This window comes from Schistocerca gregaria, chromosome 2 (genome assembly GCF_023897955.1).
Source record: "Schistocerca gregaria isolate iqSchGreg1 chromosome 2, iqSchGreg1.2, whole genome shotgun sequence".
NCBI classification, from domain to species: Eukaryota; Metazoa; Arthropoda; class Insecta; order Orthoptera; family Acrididae; genus Schistocerca; species Schistocerca gregaria.
Genome location: NC_064921.1, coordinates 1,023,601,255 through 1,023,621,140, shown reverse-complemented (window position 1 = coordinate 1,023,621,140; position 19,886 = coordinate 1,023,601,255). Strand labels below are relative to the sequence as shown.

General features: G+C 45.0%; 1 protein-coding gene across 2 annotated transcripts in view; it reads right to left on the bottom strand.

Annotated features, from left to right (window-relative positions):
* Window positions 1-19,886, bottom strand: part of LOC126335536 (glutaminyl-peptide cyclotransferase-like) — a 73,544-nt gene that overhangs the window by 42,808 nt on the left and 10,850 nt on the right. The window contains exon 2 of one of the 2 annotated variants that reach the window (XM_049998911.1): window positions 16,954-17,097. In XM_049998911.1, the coding sequence (XP_049854868.1) occupies window positions 16,954-17,097 (144 nt within the window). The remainder of the gene's footprint in view (window positions 1-16,953; window positions 17,098-19,886) is intronic. The other variant, XM_049998912.1, reaches the window with a different exon arrangement.

Below are 19,886 nucleotides of genomic sequence, written 5' to 3'. Positions count from 1 at the left end.
ACATCATGTGGCTCATCACAATTGATGCATATTCTCACGTCCCTTACACTGTCAACTGTCGGTCTAGCATGTCAGAACAATTGATGAATGCCCTTTGCAAAGTTATTTTGAGGGTCTCCCTCACATTCCAGTTTCTGACAATGGGCCAAGTTTCTGGAGCCAAGCTTGCAAGGATTTCTGCATTCATCATTGGATCTGACACATTTGGTCTCTCCTCTTCCACCACACTAATGGGGATGTAGAGAGACTAGTATGCATTTTTAAAACCCAAAAGAAAAAAATGCATGGAAAAACAGTCAACCAAAGATGTGCTGCTTCTGTTCTAGAAAGAGTACAGGTCCATGTGTCCTTTACAGATGCCCTCATCTGGTGGTGTCGCAGACCAACCATTCGCCAGTACTGCTGTCCAACATATACCAGCCGGAAACACCAGTGTGGGCTTTGGGGTTTGGACAAAAGGCAGCCTAGTTGCCAGCCGCCACCATTTGTCATCTAGGGAGGAGGTTTTCACCATCTAGGTGGGGGACCGAGAAGGCATCTGCGACTCCAATCAGCTCTGCCTATACCATGGTGAGATCCTTCAAGAGAGCCGATGACCTCACCCCCAGTGCCATGACTGGTGTATAGCTTCTCTTCTGCCTCAGCCCCTTCCACCTTGCCTCCACATACATAATGCTATCACTTCCAACAACACAATGTCCCCTCTGGAGTTACACTATCCTTTGTTTTCAGTGGGAAATGCCAATCCCTATGTGAAGCACCTACAGGATCTGACAACTATTTGCTGACTCCCCGGAGCCATCTCCCATCAACCAGCCTCCTCCCGAGCAGCATCAGGAACCACCCTTGGTGGAGGGACTGCCATCAGAGATAGCCACCGGCACCGTTTGGTGACACTGTCCCTGCACCCAGAGCTGCACATCATAGGAGCTGTTGACGGTTCCCTCCCCAGGACACTTCTGGCTCTACATTCCTACTACAGCTAGCTGGCAGCTACTGCATGTGCACTGAATGCTATTTCACATCACAGCCATATATGTGAAGCAAGACAGACCAAGCAAGGAATTTTATCTAGCTGCTTCTACTTTAGCTGATCTGCCAAAGAGATTAACAACAACAACAACAACAACAACAACAACATCACTAGGCACAGAATGCCAGGAAGACTCACTGGCTGGCCACAAAGGCCATCTTCGGTATGGGCGATAAATTGTGGAACATCACAGCCTGGAAGCGGATCTCACCTTCAGCCGCCGCCGCCGCCACCACACACACACACACACACACACACACACACACACACACATACACACACACACACACACACACACACACACACACACACAGGTGCAAATGTTAAGACTGCCCTTATTTAAATGAGTACTCATGCTGCTACAGCCAGTTCACCTCCCTTCACTGTGCTATGCTACTACCGAAACCAGAGATCAAAAGTTTCGATCTTCACTGTCTATGCTTGGCCAGACTATCCAGACACTGTTTATCAGAACGGACTTTGGCTTATGAATTGGACTTCTATTTTTGTGGTGTGAGTAATAAAGATGTGTCAGGAACTACTATGTTCTTTCAGTCATAACACAGAAAGTGGCAATCTAATAATATTGTTCAAATGATCCTCCAATAGATAACGGCACAGGAAAAGAAACCGATGAAGGTGCAAGCACAGACCTACAAAGTGATTATGGCTCAAATGCAAATCATGATGACTGAAGCCCTGTTACAGGAGGCACAACCACTGCCTTTTCCTTTGTGTGACGAAGCCAAAGGGGAATGGGATTCATATTAAAAACCTATTTTCCAACACTTTGCAGCCTCCAAGGTAGGAGATATTAACACCATGAAGTGACTTTTTCTCCTTGGTAGTGCAAGCCTCAAATGTATGAGCTGCTGGGTCAATTACCACTACTGACAGAGCCTACAGCATTAACTTATGATGAAACGTATGTGTAGTCAATGCATAAAAACAGCAGCACTACCACGTCTTTTGGCACAGGTAGAATTTTATCAGAGGAAGAAGTTTCATAGCCGCATGTGACATGGTGCGAGATATGATCATTCAATCAGCCCCAGATAAACAATTCCAACATGACGCCCCGCAGTTAACTAATCGACATCTACATCTACATTTATACTCCGCAAGCCACCCAATGGCGTGTGGCGGAGGGCACTTTACGTGCCACTGTCATTACCTCCATTTTCTGTTCCAGTCGCGTATGGTTTGCGGGAAGAACGACTGTCTGAAAGCCTCCGTGTGCGCTCTAATCTCTCTAATTTTACATTTGTGATCTCCTCGGGATGTATATAAGTAGGGGGGAAGCAATATATTCGATACCTCATCCAGAAACGCACCCTCTCGAAACCTGGCGAGGAAGCTACACCGCGATGCAGAGCGCCTCTCTTGCAGAGTTTGCCACTTGAGTTTGCTAAACATCTCCGTAACGCTATCACGGTTAGTGAATAACCCTGTGACGAAATGCGCCGCTCTTCTTTGGATCTTCTCTATCTCCTCCGTCAACCCGATCTGGTACGGATCCCACACCGATGAGCAATACTCAAGTACAGGTCGAACAAGTGTTTTGTAAGCCCATGTTAGAACAGGTGCTCGTACTTGCCCATTCACACACAGTTTTGAATGTGTCAGGAAATGGTTAGAAACACGGGCACACACAGCAGCAGTCAACCACGACCTAGAAAAGCTTTATATGTGGGACCAAGAGGGAAGCGAACTTTCCAACCAAAGTCCAGAAACCGGTGCCTACTTCCAATGACACCCTGATTGTTTTATTAAACATCAATGTGATGACTGCCTATACTGGAAGTACTTTTGTGATCTTTGCGACTAAGGAGAGTACATAGTGTCCGCCTGCAGAGCAAACATGCATTACCCCTTTTCCCAGCAAAGCGCACCTACAGATGTTAACAAGATCGAGGAAAGCAGTTCAAGCACTGGCCAAACCTGTTTTTGATCTTACAATTAAGGAAATGGCATCTAGCTACAGGTGGTCAATGGTGCTAATGACATTTTGATCAGCTGGCCAATGCACATCCAATTGAGATTACCAAAGCTGACCCCCACACGCTGCCAAATTGTCACCTACAACACATAGCATTTTCCGTGAAAGAGCCAAGTCACTGTCTCGACTTCTTACAGGAATATAATCTGATGGTTGGTTGGTTGGTTGGTTTGGGGTATAAAGGGACCAAACCACGGGGTCATCAGTCTTTTTTTCCTTACACAAGCAAGGCTCAAGATACAAAAACACCCAACACCACACCTCAAAAGAAAACAAATGGAACAAACAAAAAATGGAGAAAACATACACCACAAGGAAAAGCAGAAGAAGGTATTAAAACCACAGAGCAGATGCTCTGGGCTGGCTGATCACAATAATAAAAGAGGATGAGCCAGCCACTCTGCAACACATTAAAATGCCCATCACAAAAAGACAACGTGAGAGGAACACATGTAGGAAAAAGACGACCACCAAGACAAACAAATGCAAAGAAAGTGCACCAGAGTTAAAATGGAGAGAGGGTGGCAGCATCAGAGAAGGCTGAATACCCACTCATAGGTGGTACGATAAAAAGAAGGTAGGGTGCTGGGAAGGTTAAAAGTCTGCCGCAGAGTGGCTAAAAGTGAGCAGTCCAGCAAGATGTGTACAACAGTCATACATGAGCCATAGTGACACTGAGGTGGGTCCCCATGATGGAGGAGGTAGCCACATGTAGCCAATGTGGAGCCAGCAGAGGACCACAGAGTCGCTCACGTGGAGGTCTTCCACACATTCGAAGACTCCTTAATGGCACGCAGTTTGTTGTGCGTACTGAGATTATGCCATTCCATCTCCCAAAGTTGAAAAACCTTGCGGCATTATAAGGAACACAGGTCAGTTACAGGGATGCAAATCTCCAGCTGTGGTTTCCGCGTAGCCTGTTCGGCCAGCCTGTCAGCAAGTTCGTTGCCTGGGAAGTCGACATGTCTTGGGGCCAAACAAACACCACTGAACGATGGGACCAGTCCAGGGCATAGATGGACTCCTCAATGGACGCTACCAAAGGACGGTGAGGGCAGCACTGGTTGATAGCTTGTAGGCTGCTCAAGGAGTCAGTACACAGAAGAAATGATTCCCTGGAGCATGAACGAATATACCGAAGTGCACAAGAGATGGCCACCAGCTCTGCAGTGGATCCACTGCAGCCATCTGGCAAGGAATGCTGTTCAAAATGGCCTCTGTGGATGGAGGCAAAGTCAACATGAACATCAGCCGTCGAGCCATCAGTGCATACCACTTCAGAGCCCCAGAACACATCAAGAATCGAGAGGAAGTGACAGTGGAGAGCGGCAGGAATAACTGAGTCCTTAGGGTCATGGAAAAGGTCCAGAAGAATCTGCGGTCTAGGTGTACAACATGGAGGTTTATGTGGACAGATCTGGATGGGAGGTGGTAAAGGGAAGGACTCCAGTTCAGAGAGAAGGGATTGCACGTGAACTGCAATCATTAGCCCTGACCTAGGCCGCCGATGCGGGAGATGAACTGCCGCGGGTGCAAAAAGGAGATGGTAAGTCAGACGCTCAGGAGAACTACAAATGTGTGCAACGTGATTGGTGAGCAGTTATGCACGTCAGGTCTGTAATGGAAGGACTCCGGCTTCCACAAGGACGCTTGCCACCGGACTTGTCCTACAAGCACCTGTTGCTAGGTGAACGCCACAGTGGTGCACTGGGTCGAGTACAAGCAACGCTGAGGGCACCACTGAACCATAAATCAGACTCCCATAGTCAAGGCGGGATTGAACATAGGCATTGTAGAGCTGCAGCAGGGTAGAACGATCTGCACCCCAGTTGGTTTAGCTCAGGCAGCAGAGGGCATTGAGGTGCTGGCGGCACTTCCTCTTAAGCTGACGAAGATGAAGTAGCTAAGTCTATTGGGCATTGAAAACCAGTCCTAAGAACTGATAAATCTCCACTACAGCAAGTGGATCATCATGAAGGTAAAGTTCTGGTTCCGGATGAACAATACGACACCGACAGAAGTGCACGGCACACGACTTAGTGGCAGAAAACTGGAAGCTGTGGGCGAGAGCCCATGACTGCACCGCTCAGCAACACCAGTGCTGGTGGAGCAGTATGAAATGCAGAAGTCATCTGCATACAGAGAGGGTGAGACGGACAACACTACAGCTGCTGCTAGACCATTAATGGCCACCAAAAATAGTGATACCCCATTCTCCTGGATATGATGGGAACTTTGGGAGGCACCAACTTGGACGCAGAAAATACAAAGAGATAGTTTTGGATAAAAACCAGGAGTGGGCCCCAGAGACACCTCTCATATAATGTCAGAAGGATATGATGTTGGCAGGTCATGTCACAAGCTTTTTGCAATTAAAAAAAAAAAGACAGCAACAGGTGTTGGCATCTGGAAAAGGCTGTTCGGGTGGCAGGCTCAAGGAGAACTAGATTATCAATGGTAGAGCGACCCCGGCAGAAACCGCCCTGGCATGGAGCCAGAAGGCCACGTGACTCCAGGATCCAACACAACCGCCGACTTACCATACGTTGTAACAGCTTACAAAGAATGTTGGTGAGGCTGATGGGCCGACAGCTATCGACATCAAACAGGTTTTTACCGGGTTTGACTACTGGAATGATGGTGCTCTCCTGCAATTGCGATGGAAAGACGCCATCGCACCAGATCCGGTTGAAGATGACAAGGAGATGTCGCTTGTAATCGGACGAGAGATGTTTGATCATCTGACTGTGGATCCAATCTGGCCCAGGAGCTGTGTGGGGGCAATGTGCAAGGACACCAAGGAGCTCTGCAAGTACACTGAGGAGCTCCCACTCTGTATATGTGGCACCATAGGGTTCACTGTGACGTTCAAGAAACGAGAGGGCTTTCCTTTCCATCTGCTGTTTGAGGGTGTGAAATGCTGGGGGATAATTCTCCGACGTGGAGGTTCAAGCATACTCCTCAGCGAAGTGCTCGGCAATTGCATTTGCGTCGGTAGATAACACGCCATTGATGTTAAAGCCAGTAACATCTGTCGAGATTTGGTACTCACAAACATTTCTGATCTTTGTCCAGACTTGAGAAGGTGATGTATGGCAACAAATGGTCACGACGTACCTCTCCCAACATTGCTGTTTCTGTCTTTTTACAAGCTGGTGAATGCCGGCACGGAGCAGTTTAAAAGCTATTAGGTGCTCTATGGAAGGATGTCACTTATGTCACTGTAGAGCTCGCTGATGCTCTTTAATGGCCTCAGCGATTTCTGGCAATCACCAAAGTACTGACTTTCGTCTGGGGCATCCTACAGAACAAGGGATCGTGTTTTCCGCCACAGGAACAATTGTTCTAGTGACCTGATCAACTACCACATTGATGGCATCTTGTGGGGGAGATTCAAAAGTGACAGCAGAGGTGAAAGCTTCCCAGTCTGCCTTGTTTAAAGCCCACCTTGCTAGACGTCTGGAAGAACGGTGCTGGGAGGAGTGACAGGAACTTGGTAAGTTAACTGGTCCAAGGTCTTTGCGATTGTGGGCTCTCCAGTGGACAGATGGGAGAAGTCCTGACCTGCAGAGGGATAAATCAATGGCTGAGTAAATGCCATGAGTCACACTGGAATGTGTGTGTGTGTGTGTGGGGGGGGGGGGGGGGGGGCAAAGTATTGAAGAGGCAGAGGTCTAGTTGTGACAGGGAAGTTTCGACATCTCTGCCTCAGCCAGTAAACATGGTGCCAACCCACAAGGGGTTATGGGCGTTAAAATATCCCAAAAGTAGGAAAGGTTTAGGGAGTTCATGAATCAGTGCAGCCGATGTGTTCAGGGGTTCTGCACAATCTGAAGGAAGACATATGTTGTAGACATTTCCTGTGTCATCCTTATCATGACAGCCACAGCATCAAGAGGGGTTTGAAAGGGTACAGGTTCACTGCGTATTGAGTTCAGGACATAGACACAAACTCCACCTGACACTCTAATAGTCACTATGGTTCTTGTAATATACCCTATAGCTGTGGAGGGCAAGGGTACACCTTTCTGGGAACGAGGTTTTCTGGAGGGCAATGCAGAAAGCAGGTGTAAAGCTTAATAGTTGCTGTAGCTCAGCCAGTTGGTGGAAAAAAAAAACACAGCAATTCCACTGGAGGATGACATTATCATGAGGCTCAGAAGGCACGAAGCATGCAAGGAGGCAGGTTGTGCCTCTGGGTCACCTGCTGCCACCGATTGTGTATGTGTAGCCACTCCTATGGTGGATGACGTCGTATCAGTGAGATCCAGGTCTGCAGGGAACGCTAAGATCTCCACCGCACCCGCAGATGCAGAATTGGTAGGGAGTGACGGTGGTGTTGGGGCCACTGGAGGATCGTTTTTCTTAGCAGACTTCTTTGTTTGCCCTCTCGCTTCTCTTTAGGGGCTTGCTGGGAGAACTTCTCCGAAGTAACTTCAGGCAAGGCGGAAGACTTTGAAGCTCTTCGTCCACCAGGTTTTGGTTCCCTTAGCAACTGGTGAGTGACAACTGTGGCATTAGTGGAGACCTTGGGAGAGAGGGTCCCAATGGGCCTCCTCTGCATGAGAGGAGCCGGAGGGGGCTGTTGCTTCTCCGGCTGGGGGGGGGGGGGGGGGGGGGGGGTTTGCTCCAGGGGCAGGTACTTTGGGAGCAATGGAAGGAGATTTTCTCCCTCTCACCAAGAGGGAAGATGTATTCTGGAGCCCCTGGACCACTGTTCGTGGCACAGAGTGTGGTATGACTGGTACTTGTGATGGCGATGGTAATGTAGCAACAGCGTATGTGGATGTCAACCAAATGGGGTGTAATCGTACAAATTTACTTTTAGCCTCTTGGTAAGTTAACTGGTCCAAGGTCTTTCTGCCCCTTTTGCAGTACTGTGCAGCATGGCAAGCAGGGGGGTGATGCTCTCTGCAGTTGATACAAGTGGGAGGAGTTGCACAGGGAGTATCTCGATGCAGTGGACATCAGCAGTATCAACATGTGGCGCTGAAAGTGCAGTGGGAAGATATGTGACCAAATTTCCAACACTTAAAGCACCACATAGGAGGAGGGACGTATGGTATAACGTCACAGTGGTAAACTATCACCTTGACCTTTTCAGGCAATGTATCACCCTCAAAGACCAAGATGAAGGTACCAGTAGCAAACCTGTTGCCTTTGGGTCCCCTGTAAACGCGCCAAATGAAATGAACACCCCGCCATTCTATATTGGCACAGAGCTCGCCGTCAAACTGCAAGAGGAGGTCATGATGGAAAATAATCACCTGGACCATGTTGAGGCTTTTAAGGGGAGTGACAGAAACAGGATTATCACCCAGCCAATCACAAGCAAGTAATGCCCGGGATTGGGCTGCAGATGCTGTTTGTATCAAGACTGCCCCGCTTATCAAACAGCACTGTCACTACCCCAAACTTATCCTCAAGGTGTTCAACAAAAAACTGAATCTTCATAAGTAGAAAGGAGTCCCCGTCCATTTTGCTACAGACTAAATACCAAGGCAAATAGGGCTCATCTTTCTGTAGCCTTACGTTCCTCCCATGGTGTAGCAAGGGAAGGAAACAATTTAGGATCATATCTGTCAGCATTGTACTCTATCTTGCCCTTCTTAGAGACTGCTGGTGCCGTACCGTCACCAGCAAGAGATGACTTAGTCCTCTTCATTGCGGGTCATCTACCCTGAAGCCACCCACTCCATTCAGGGGCTCTCCCCACAGGCACCACCCAGCCACAGCAGAGGCCATCTGGAATTATGGACGTTGCCCGGAGTCCAGATGCCCCAGGAAGACAGGCATCTACTCCTTGGCATATGTGGGGAGTTTACAGCTCAGGCATCAGCAGTGCAATCCCTGTGTTGTCAGGGAGCTATCGCCAAATGGGTACATGACAGCCCCACCACAACAGACTGGCTACCATACTGGATACTTGGATACTGGGCACACAGAAATCCAATATTATCATGGGAGCGAAAGAGGACAGGAGACAACAGAAGACGACATACCCCAGGAAGTGTGCTCACCCAAACAGTTGAATTGCAGGTGGAGATGCAAAGCCATGACAAGAGGTCCAGCAGATCGAATCTAAGGGCACTATGGATAACTCATGCACCGCGTAAGGTATCCTTCCTCATATGGCCTAGACTTCTGTAGAATTTGGAAAGTGGCAGGCCAAACCATAAAATGGGACCCAAACTTAAAGGGCCGAAAAGTGTGAGACTCCTTTTAGTCACCTCTTACGACAGGCCACAAAAAATGTTGACGCATCAGAACAACCTATCGCTTTTATGCCAAGTCACTGAACGCCGTATAGCACAGATATTCACGAGTACAACAAGAAGCACTGGCAATTGTGATGGCACTAAAAGAGTTTCATGTTTATCTTTATGGAAATGCCTTTCAGGTCACCACTGACCACTAGCCGCTGGTTGCACTGTTTGATTCAGCTGCCAAGATTCCAAACCAAACTTCTCCCCATCTCCAGAGATGCACATTATCAGTAAGTAACACACTTTAGGAACAGCTCCATGCATGCCAGTGCTGATGGTTCATGTTGATTGCCCATTGGTCCTCACACTGATTTCGATCAGGATAAGCTCATGGGTTTTTAGCTAGACAACGACTTGCATTACGAGTCTGGCCGGAGTAGAGGCAATGAACAACTGAGTCATTATTTCTCTTTAAGACATGGTCTGTGGTTAATGAATGGTGAAGTACTCTTGAATACTGAGTAATGTCAACCCTGAATCATAACCCCACCAGCACTTCGCCACCACATGCTGGAATTGCTCCATGAAGGACATTCAGAAGTTGACAGAACGAAAGCCTTATAGTGCTGTATTACCTACTGGCTGAGGATTAGACAGGACATCAAGAGTATAATACAAACATGCTGCAACTGTGCAGTGCATCAAGCAGCTCTCCAACAGACTTTCGCCACTTGGCTTACAGCCATGTCACCATGGGAACAAGTCCACTTAGTCCTAACAGGGCCATTTCTCGACACAATGTCGCTCTTCATTATCGATACATGTTCCCCCTTCCCTTACACTGTCAACTGTCAGCCTGCCACCTCAGAACAAGTGATCACTGTCCTTTCCAAAGTTTTTTGATTGAGAGCCTCCCTCACATTCCAGTTTCCGACAATTGGCACCAGTTCCAGTGTCAAGCCTTTGACTATTTCTTTACTCATAATAATGGATCCGACATATTCGGTCTCCCCTTCCAACCCCAACCGAATGGGGAGGCAGAGAGTGGTATGCACTTTTTAACCCAAATGAAAAAATATGTCGAATAATAGTACCTGGTGACTTGCTACTTCTGTTCTTGAGTTCGTACAGGTTCGTGCCAATGGGCAAGAAAAGTCCAGCTGAAATCCTTCACAAACGCCAACCCTGAACCCTTTTTCATCTGCTAGTGTCACGGTCCGACCACTTGCTGGTACTGCCATCCAGCAGGTACCAGCCAGGCACACCAGTGGTGCGCACGGGTGTTTGGATGATAGGCACCCCGGTCCCCAACCACCATCATTTGTCTGTGAGGGCAGAGAGTCTTCACCACACGGTTGGGGAGCCAGGAGGTTATCAACCGCTCCACTGAGCTTCGCATTTGCTGTGGTGACATCCTTCAACGAACGCACCAATCCCACCTCCAGTTCCACAACTAGTGACCGGCTTCCCTTAAACCTCAAGCCCGTCCACCCTGCCTCCAAATATGGCATCCTATCACTACCAACAACACCATATCTCCACTGGACTTACACTGTCCTTCATTTTCATCCCCATCTAGTACCCCAGCAGAACCCACTGTCACCTTTCACTGACTCTCAGCAGCCGTCTCTCATAAGCCATTCCGCTCCCGGGCCATGTCAGGAACCAAACTTGCTGGAGATCCCGCACATGGAGATGACTCCGTGACATTTCAGCGACCCTATCCCTGTGCCCAGAGCTGTGCCTCCTAGAAGCTAACAGCAATCCCACATCGAACACACTTACCCAAGCCTGCTGGCAGCAATTGCGGGACATGGACGACCTGGCACTGGGAGAAGACCCCAGGTTGCCAGAGCAAATGGATGTTGCCCACATCTGGACCATCCCATAGCACTTTGATGGTCACTGAGACCCATGTTGCCACTTTGGTGACGAACACTTCGTGTTCTAGCCGGATATGAGAAGGGGGACAATCTAAGCGGTGACAGCACCGTGTCTGGTTACTTCTACCTTAGCCAATCATCCAAAGAGATTGGGATTACTATTTTTATTAACAACAGTAACAACAACAACAACAACAACAACAACAACAACCAACATTAGCCATAGTGTGCTGGGAGGACTTGTCGACTGGCCAGACAGGCTGACTTAGATATGGCCAATAGAGGGTGAGCCATCACAACCTGGAAGCGAGTCTTGCCTTGGGCCACCATCAGGCTCACACTACGAGCTGCCTTATTTAAATGTACATGCAGCCTGCCACAGCCAGTTCATCCCACTTCACTGTGTTACACGGCCAACCAACGCCAACGATTGAGAGTTACGATTGCATTCCAAATTCTGGACTAGCATTCTGGGACATTGTATCATTCACTGTCTATGCTGGGTCAAACTATTTCGACATTGTTCATCAGAACAGACTTTGGCTTGCAAATTGGATGAGTAATAAACATATGTCAGTAATTGATTCTGTGTTCTTTCAGTCATTGTACCTGAAGCTACACATGAAAAACAGAGTGTAAAATGCAGAAGAATTACTGCTAAGCTGTTTATGTCATTTAATAGCTTTGACACACTGGAGCTCTCTTCCAGCATCTACACACTGCAACAAAGAGAAGTGCGATGGTACAGTTCCGTGGTACTGCATAGCAGGACAACGAAAGGAATTAAATTTGATAAAGTGGACAGTAATTAAAAATGAGATAAAATTGACACACACACATTATGATGACAGATTGTAAGTGGAGTAAAATTCAAGAGCGACCACATAGCACCCCAGTACAAACAAGTCCCATTACTGATCCTTGAGATAAATCAACAATACTATATTACACTATCATCTGATAAGTGCCCAGAAATAGTTTTATGATTGACATTGGTGTGCATGTAATTGCTGCTTGCTTATGATTGCTCAGGAAGCACCTGATCCAATTGTTGGACAAACACTGAACACCATACGTTTCCAGCTTTGACAGCAGAATCTTATGGGAAACCAAGTCATAAGCTTTCAACAGATACATAAATACTCCTGTTGATTCCTGTTCTTTATTTTCCAGGTTTAGTGTGCAATTTAATAACTCATAATGGCAGTTCTAGTTGATCTCTTATCTGAATCCATGTTGTTTATTGCATAGGATTTTATTTTATTTACTTTTATATTTTATTTACTTTTTCTGACTATTTTTAAATTCTGTGAAAATTGTGATGGACCTTTAGTTATGTACATCATCCCTCTCACCTTCTTTTACGCATTACAATTATCTTACATGCTTTGAATACATTAAGGAAAGTGTCTGCTCGAAGTGAGTGATCATATCTGCATATAAGTTTTTCAACTAAGCTTAGAACACTTTCATTAAAATTGTTGCGGGGACACCATCAATGTCTGCAGAATAGAGATTTTTAAGCCATTTTATTGCTTTTGGAATTGGTATTCTTATTTCTGTTTGATACTATGGTATTATATGCAACACCTCTGAAAATGTTAAATGTGTTGGCTCCTTCCAAAAGGTTTGTTACATTTTTATTTTCTCATGATAGTGTTATATTTTTACACAAAGCTCTGTATTTACAAGTTTCACTTTTTCAAAACACTTCACATAGTCTTATTATGAAAAGGATAGAGAGGCTACTCACACACAACAGCAATCAGGAGTGGGCCGGGAAGGGGCAGGGATAGCAGGGTGCCGACGGGGGGAAAGAAGTGAGAGCTGCCTGGCAGAGCTTGTAGGGACTAGACAATGGCATGACGAGGCTACCTGGAGCAAGTGTTGGAAAAATGGTTGGGGAGGGGGGGGGGGGGCAGTAGGAAGTGGAAAGGAGAAGAGCAAAGAAAGGGAAAGATCGGTGGGCGTGTTGGCAGAGAGCAGCACATAATGAGGGTGAGGTGATGTTAATAGGGAGGAGGCTTTGGCACAGAAGGGGCAGAAACCATTGGGTGATTTTTGCGGGTCAGGTTACCATAGGTTGACGCCAAGATGATTTCAGCAGTGGAGAATTTGTTGTAAGGATAACTAGCAGCTGCACAGTTCAGAAAAGCCAGTGGTGAAGGCAAGGATCCATATGGACTGGATTGTGAAGCAGCCATTGAGAACAAGTATGTTATATTGGGCTGCAAGCTGTGCCACAGCGTGGTCCACTTTGCTCTTGGCCACAGTTTGGCAGTGCCCATTCATCTTGGTGGACAGCTGGTTGGAAGTCATACCAATGCAGTCCAGTCACATTAATGCGGCTAAGCAGCTTGTGCCAGCACTAGCAGTGGAGGATATATAAAGAGCTTCAGTGTCGTAGAAAACAGCGCAGTCATCACCGTAATGCAAAAACAGAGCAATTTATCTGACATCCTAAAGGGCATTATCATTCGCTTTTGGGCCAGAAGTGGAAGCATTTCTGAAATAGCAAAAATATAAACAACTCGAATGCCACCATGGTAAAGTATACCATGCATTGTAAAACCGCACAATCCAAAATCGACACTGAAGCAACTGTGGTGCACCATAGGCCACAGATGACAAGTGAACAACGACTGCAGAGATGTACAGAGGCAAATAGACATGTAACTGTTGAGCAAATGACTGCACAGGAATCAAGGGGCTACCAACAATACCTCCTCAATGAACATTCTGTAAACTTTGCTGCATATGGGTCTCCACAGCATGTGCCTGGCTCGTGCACCCATGCTGACTGCTGTTTACTAATCACAAAGGCTAGAATTTGCACACCAATACCATAACTGGACTTTCACAGAGTGCTGACAGGTGCTATTTCAGATGAATCACGTTTTATGCTCCATTGGACAGATGGTTGGTTATACCAACATCCATCATGTCTACAGTCTTTCCACTACCGAATGCTACCTCTCCTAATGTCATATTGGCTAAGGTTCAAACTCCTTCAGTGATGACTTCCAAATAGTTCCGAGGTCAAGAGCAGCTTTTTCCCCGCAGTTATACTGGCAAGTGCATTTATTTGTATTTCATTCTGTGGTCATGGTTATTGTATAGGCATCACATTTGACATCTGGCTTTTTAAGGGCAAAATAGTAAACACTGGAGGTTATATAGAAAACTCTTTTGTGTTCACCACAGGGGAAATATCAGTTAATTCTCAACTCGTGGATTTTCCTTTCAATTTTATAAGCTCTATACTTCTTACACTCATGGAGAGCTGCATCAAACCAGTCTCAGGACTGAAGACCACAACAACTTCCTGCACTAATCTGGGTGACCCCCAGAGCAGTATATACATTTCAGAAAAAGTGTACAAGGATCACTTGATTTATGAGCTGAGCCTCCACAATTTCCACATGTAGCCCTCGTGTTAAATGCTGTGGTGGTATGACCAAATCTTGGGTATTTAAAGCTTAGCAGTGGGCTGGGAACAAACACACGAACCGTATGATGAAATATAGCCTGCAAGAATATGTTCAGGTAGTTCTGGAGTGTTAAAAGATGAAAATAAAGGTAGCAGTATTTTCTCGTGTGCTGTTGACACTTCCCATATAGTTATGCACTTCCGTGACTGACACGTCGTTCCATTCTTCACATAATTCCTCAGCGTCCATTTCCATTGTATCAGAGCAGGTAAATATACCTTTACAGAAGTTAAGAGTGTTATGCAATTCAGGCACAACAGGATAATCACCTAAGATCTTCCATCCTCGAAGTTTAGATATTTGATGTGGCATGACAGTTTCAACTAAAACTGTTGTGTTACGAAACTGTTTAACACTTTTAAAGGATCCAGAAATAACCTCCAATCCACTGCGAATAGAAAGCGGCGATATTTTCAAAGGTTCCCTCTGCTCTCTTGATTACAATGAAAGTGTTACAGTAGACAAGTACTCTGTTACTGCAGTTCTGACAGCACCCCCCTCCCATCAAGAGTAGATTCGAGTTGAGGTCGCTCCACTGGAATCCCATGATCTGCTAGGGAAATTAATGTCAAACCCCACACAAAAGTCACGATTGCCTGAACAAGTCTTAGATAACGGGAGGGGTTGGGGTGGGAGAGATTATTAGGCACACCAGAAGTTACTTCCTAGAAACTATTTTACCTCAACAGCCATACATCCCACCAGCATATAAAACACAGTCAGCTGGCAAAGCCAAGGCCCGTGTTCCCTGAAATACAAAACATAACTCTACCATCCCCTATGATGGTCCCAAAAGTATACTCTGAGTCTATGCTATCACCAGCATAGCCCACAGCGTCACTGGGGTACACAAACCTTCCCACCTGGCACTCAAGGTGTCTAGGACAATCAGTTAGGGAAGAAATTATTAACAGTACATGTCAGCGGTTGGGAAGGGAGTGAGAAAGAGTTGTAGCCTGTCCCCAATGTTATTCAATCTGTATATTGAGCATGCAGTAAAGGAAACAAAAGAAAAATTCAGAATGGGTATTAAAGTCCATGGAGCAGAAATAAAAACGTTGAGGTTTGCCGATGACATTGTAATTCTGTCAGAGACAGCAAAGGACTTGGAAGAGCAGTTGAACAGAATGGACAGTATCTTGAAGGAGGATATAAGATGAACATCAACAAAAGCAAAACGAGTATAATGGAATGTAGTCGAATAAGTCGGGTGATGGTGAGGGAATTAGATTAGGAAATGAGACACTTAAAGCAGTAAAGGAGTTTTGCTATTTGGGGAGCAAAATAGCTGATGATGGTTGAAGTAGAGAGGATATAAAATGTAGACTGGCAATAGCAAGGACAGCGTTTCTGAACAAGAGAAATTTGTTAACAACAAGAAGAGATTTAAGTCACAGGAAGTCGGTTATGAAAGTATTTGTATGGAGTGTAGCCATGTATGGAAGTAAAACATGGGCGATAAATAGTTTGGACAAGAAGAGAATAGAAGCTTTTGAAATGTGGTGCTACAGAAGAATGCTGAGAATTAGATGGGTAGATCACATAACTAATGAGGAGGTATTGAATAGAATTGGGCAAAAGAGAAGTTTGTGGCACAACTTGACAAGAAGAAGGGACTGGTTGGTAGGACATGTTCTGAGCCATCAAGGGATCACAAATTTAGCATTGGAGGGCAGCATGGAGGGTAAAAATCGTAGAGATGAATACACTAAGCAGATTCAGAAGGATGTAGGTTGCAGTAAGTACTGGGAGATGAAGAAGCTTGCACAGGATAGAGTAGCATGGAGAGCTGCATCAAACCAGTCTCAGGACTGAAGACAACAACAACATGTCAAGTAAGAAACTTAAGTAACATCGACTTGTTTTACCCAAACCCTACTTTTGCACAGGATTTCTAAGAGTTTTCAGTGAACTTCAGCCATTTATAACATCAGTAGTGGTATTCAACACAAGTATATGTTTAAAACCTATTTAACAATTCTGTACCCATGTACCCACATCAAAACGCAATTTTTTTTGGAAGTAATGAGATTTTGTCATTTGAGAATGAAAGTGACTAAATTCATTAACATAGTGCTTCAAAACTTAATGGTATTGGCCTATGTTTGCCATCATCAGAACCATAAAATAAAGTGGCAAATGGTAGTGGTGATGACAAATAACACTATGTCAAAGCCGAGTATGGCAAAGGAGCGTGTATCACCACAATCATCCTTTTGCTGCTTTATCTTACAATTCTTATGATGATTAGGGTAGTCAGACACCAATCAACATTTTATGATTGTGTAAAAAGAAAATAAAGTGTTAGCAATTATTTAAGAACAATTTTCTGACTACTTACTGATTTCACTACTTCATGGGTCGGCGTTCCAACTACTCTTGGTATCAGTATGCTATCAAGCACTTCCTCAAAATTCGTAGTATTTGACAGTTTGGAAATAGTGACAATTTCATCATTGCTCAGCGATGAAGGTTGGTATCCCTGCTTTAAACAATAAAAACACAACTCATTAGGTATATTTGTTAAATAACTACACAGGTGATTCAAATGAAAACCTTAAAACTGCAATAAAATTTCTAAAAGTAAATTTGTAAAGAGCCAAGAATTATCCTTGTATTGCAACAAATTACAAACAGATGGCAGCCTATTGCTGCATCACAAAAAAAGAAGGGTGTGTCTGTCCAAAAATTTCAATCAATTGACTATTTGTTTGAAAGATAACTAAAGAATTACCAGCAATCAACCAATCAAAAATGCAAACTACATTTGAAAGATTTAGCAGATTGCAAATAAATCTAATCAAAGGAATTAAACATGTTAACATAGGAGGAAAGATAGTAAATAGGGAACAAAGTGAAGTAACTCTTAAAAAATGTGGCAAGGTTATCAGACTAGAATGCGAAATGTAAACATGGGGAAGATAGCAACCTACAACAAAAGATTAAAGAAGAGTGAAGAAACTACAAGTAGCGTATGTTTAGAAAATGTATTAGGCAGCAGGTTTCAGTTTCTGGTGCATTGTGTTTTGTATTCAGTATAATACTCATCACTGACACACACGTTTTTGCAGATGAGATAAATGAAGTGGTAGATTTTTGCTTTACGAGCGTTCTTTGGTTCACCACTGCGCCGCCCTCAGTGATTTTAGCTTTCCTTCTACTCACTCACAAGAGTCTATCTCTACAGTCCTGCAAGAAATTGGAAGTATATGATTAGGAAGCCCCCCCCCCCCCCCCCCGCCCCCCATGAACCATGGACCTTGCCTTTGGTGGGGAGGCTCGCGTGCCTCAGCGATACAGATAGCCGTACCGTAGGTGCAACCACAACGGAGGGGTATCTGCTGAGAGGCCAGACAAATGCTTGGTTCCTGAAGAGGGGCAGCAGTCTTTTTAGTTGCAGAGGCAACAGTCTGGATGATTGACTGATCTGGACTTGTAACACTAACCAAAACGGCCTTGCTGTGCTGGTACTGCAAACGGTTGAAAGCAAGGGGAAACTACAGCCGTACTTTTTCCCGAGGGTATGCAGCTCTACTGTATAGTTAAATGATGATGACGTCCTCTTGGGTAAAATATTCCAGAGATGAAATAGTCCCCCATTCGGATCTCTGGGAGGGGACGTCGTTATCAGGAGAGAGAAAACTTGCGTTCTATGGATTGGAGCGTGGAATGTCAGATCCCTTAATCGGGAAGGTAGGTTAGAAAACTTAAAAAGGGAAATGGATAGGTTAAAGTTAGATATAGTGGGAATTAGTGAAGTTCGGTGGCAGGAGGAACACTACTTTTGGTCAGGCGAATACAGGGTTATAAATACAAAGTCAAACAGGCGTAATTCAGGAGTAGGTTTAATAATGAATAAAAAAATAGGAATGCGGGTAAGCTACTACAAACAGCATAGTGATCACATTATTGTGGCCAAGATAGACATAAAGCCCACGCCTACTACAGTAGTACAAGTTTATAGCCAACTAGCTCAGCAGATGATGAAGAAAGAGATGAAATGTATGATGAAATAAAGGAAATTATTCAGATAATGAAGGGAGACGAAAATTTAATAGTCATGGGTGACTGGAATTCGGTAGTAAGAAAAGGGGGAGAAGGAAATGTAGCAGGTGAATATGGATTGGGGGTTAGAAATGAAAGAGGAAGCCGCCTGGTAGAATTTTGCACAGAGCACAACTTAATCATAGCTAACACTTGGTTCAAGAATCATAAAAGAAGGCTGTATACATGGAAGAAGCCTGGAGATACTGACAGGTTTCAGATAGATTATATAATGGTACGACAGAGATTTAGGAACCAGGTTTTAAATTGTAAGACATTTCCATGGGCAGATGTGGACTCTGACCACAATCTGTTGGTTATGAACTGTAGATAAGAACTGAAGAAACTGCAAAAAGGTGGGAACTTAAGGAGATATGACCTGGATAAACTGAAAGAACCAGAGGTTATAGAGAGCTTCAGGGAGAGAATAAGGGAACATTTTGACAGGAATGGGCGAAAGAAATACAGTAGAAGAAGAATGGGTAGCTTTGAGGGATGAAGTAGTGAAGGCAGCAGAGGTTCAAGTAGGTAAAAAGACGAGGGCTAGTAAAAAGCCTTGGGTAACAGAAGAAATATTGAATTTAATTGATGAAAGGAGAAAATATAAAAATGCAGTAAATGAAGCAGGTGAAAAGGAACACAAACGTCTCAAAAACGAGATCGACAGGAAGTGCAAAATGGCTAAGCAGGGATGGCTAGAGGACAAATGTAAGGATGTAGAGGCTTATCTCACTAGGGGTAAGATAGATACTGCCTACAGGAAAATTAAAGAGACCTTTGGAGAAAAGACAACCACTTGTATGAATGTAAAGAGCTCAGATGTAAACCCAGTTCTAAGCAAAGAAGGGAAAGCAGAAAGGTGGAGGGAGTAAACAGAGGGCCTATACAAGGGCAATGTACTTGAGGACAATATTATGGAAAGGGACGAGGATGTAGATGAAGACAAAATGGGAGATAAGATACTGCGTAAAGAGTTTGACAGCGCACTGAAAGACCTGAGTCGAAACAAGGCCCGGCGAGTAGACAACATTCCATCGGAACTACTGATGGCCTTGGGAGAGCCAGTCCTGACAAAACTCTACCATCTGGTGAGCAAGATGTACGAGACAGGCGAAACACCCTCAGACTTCAAGAAGAATATAATAATTCCAATCCCAATAAAAGCAGGTGTTGACAGATGTGAAAATTACCAAACTATCAGTTTAATAAGTCACAGCTGCAAAATACTAA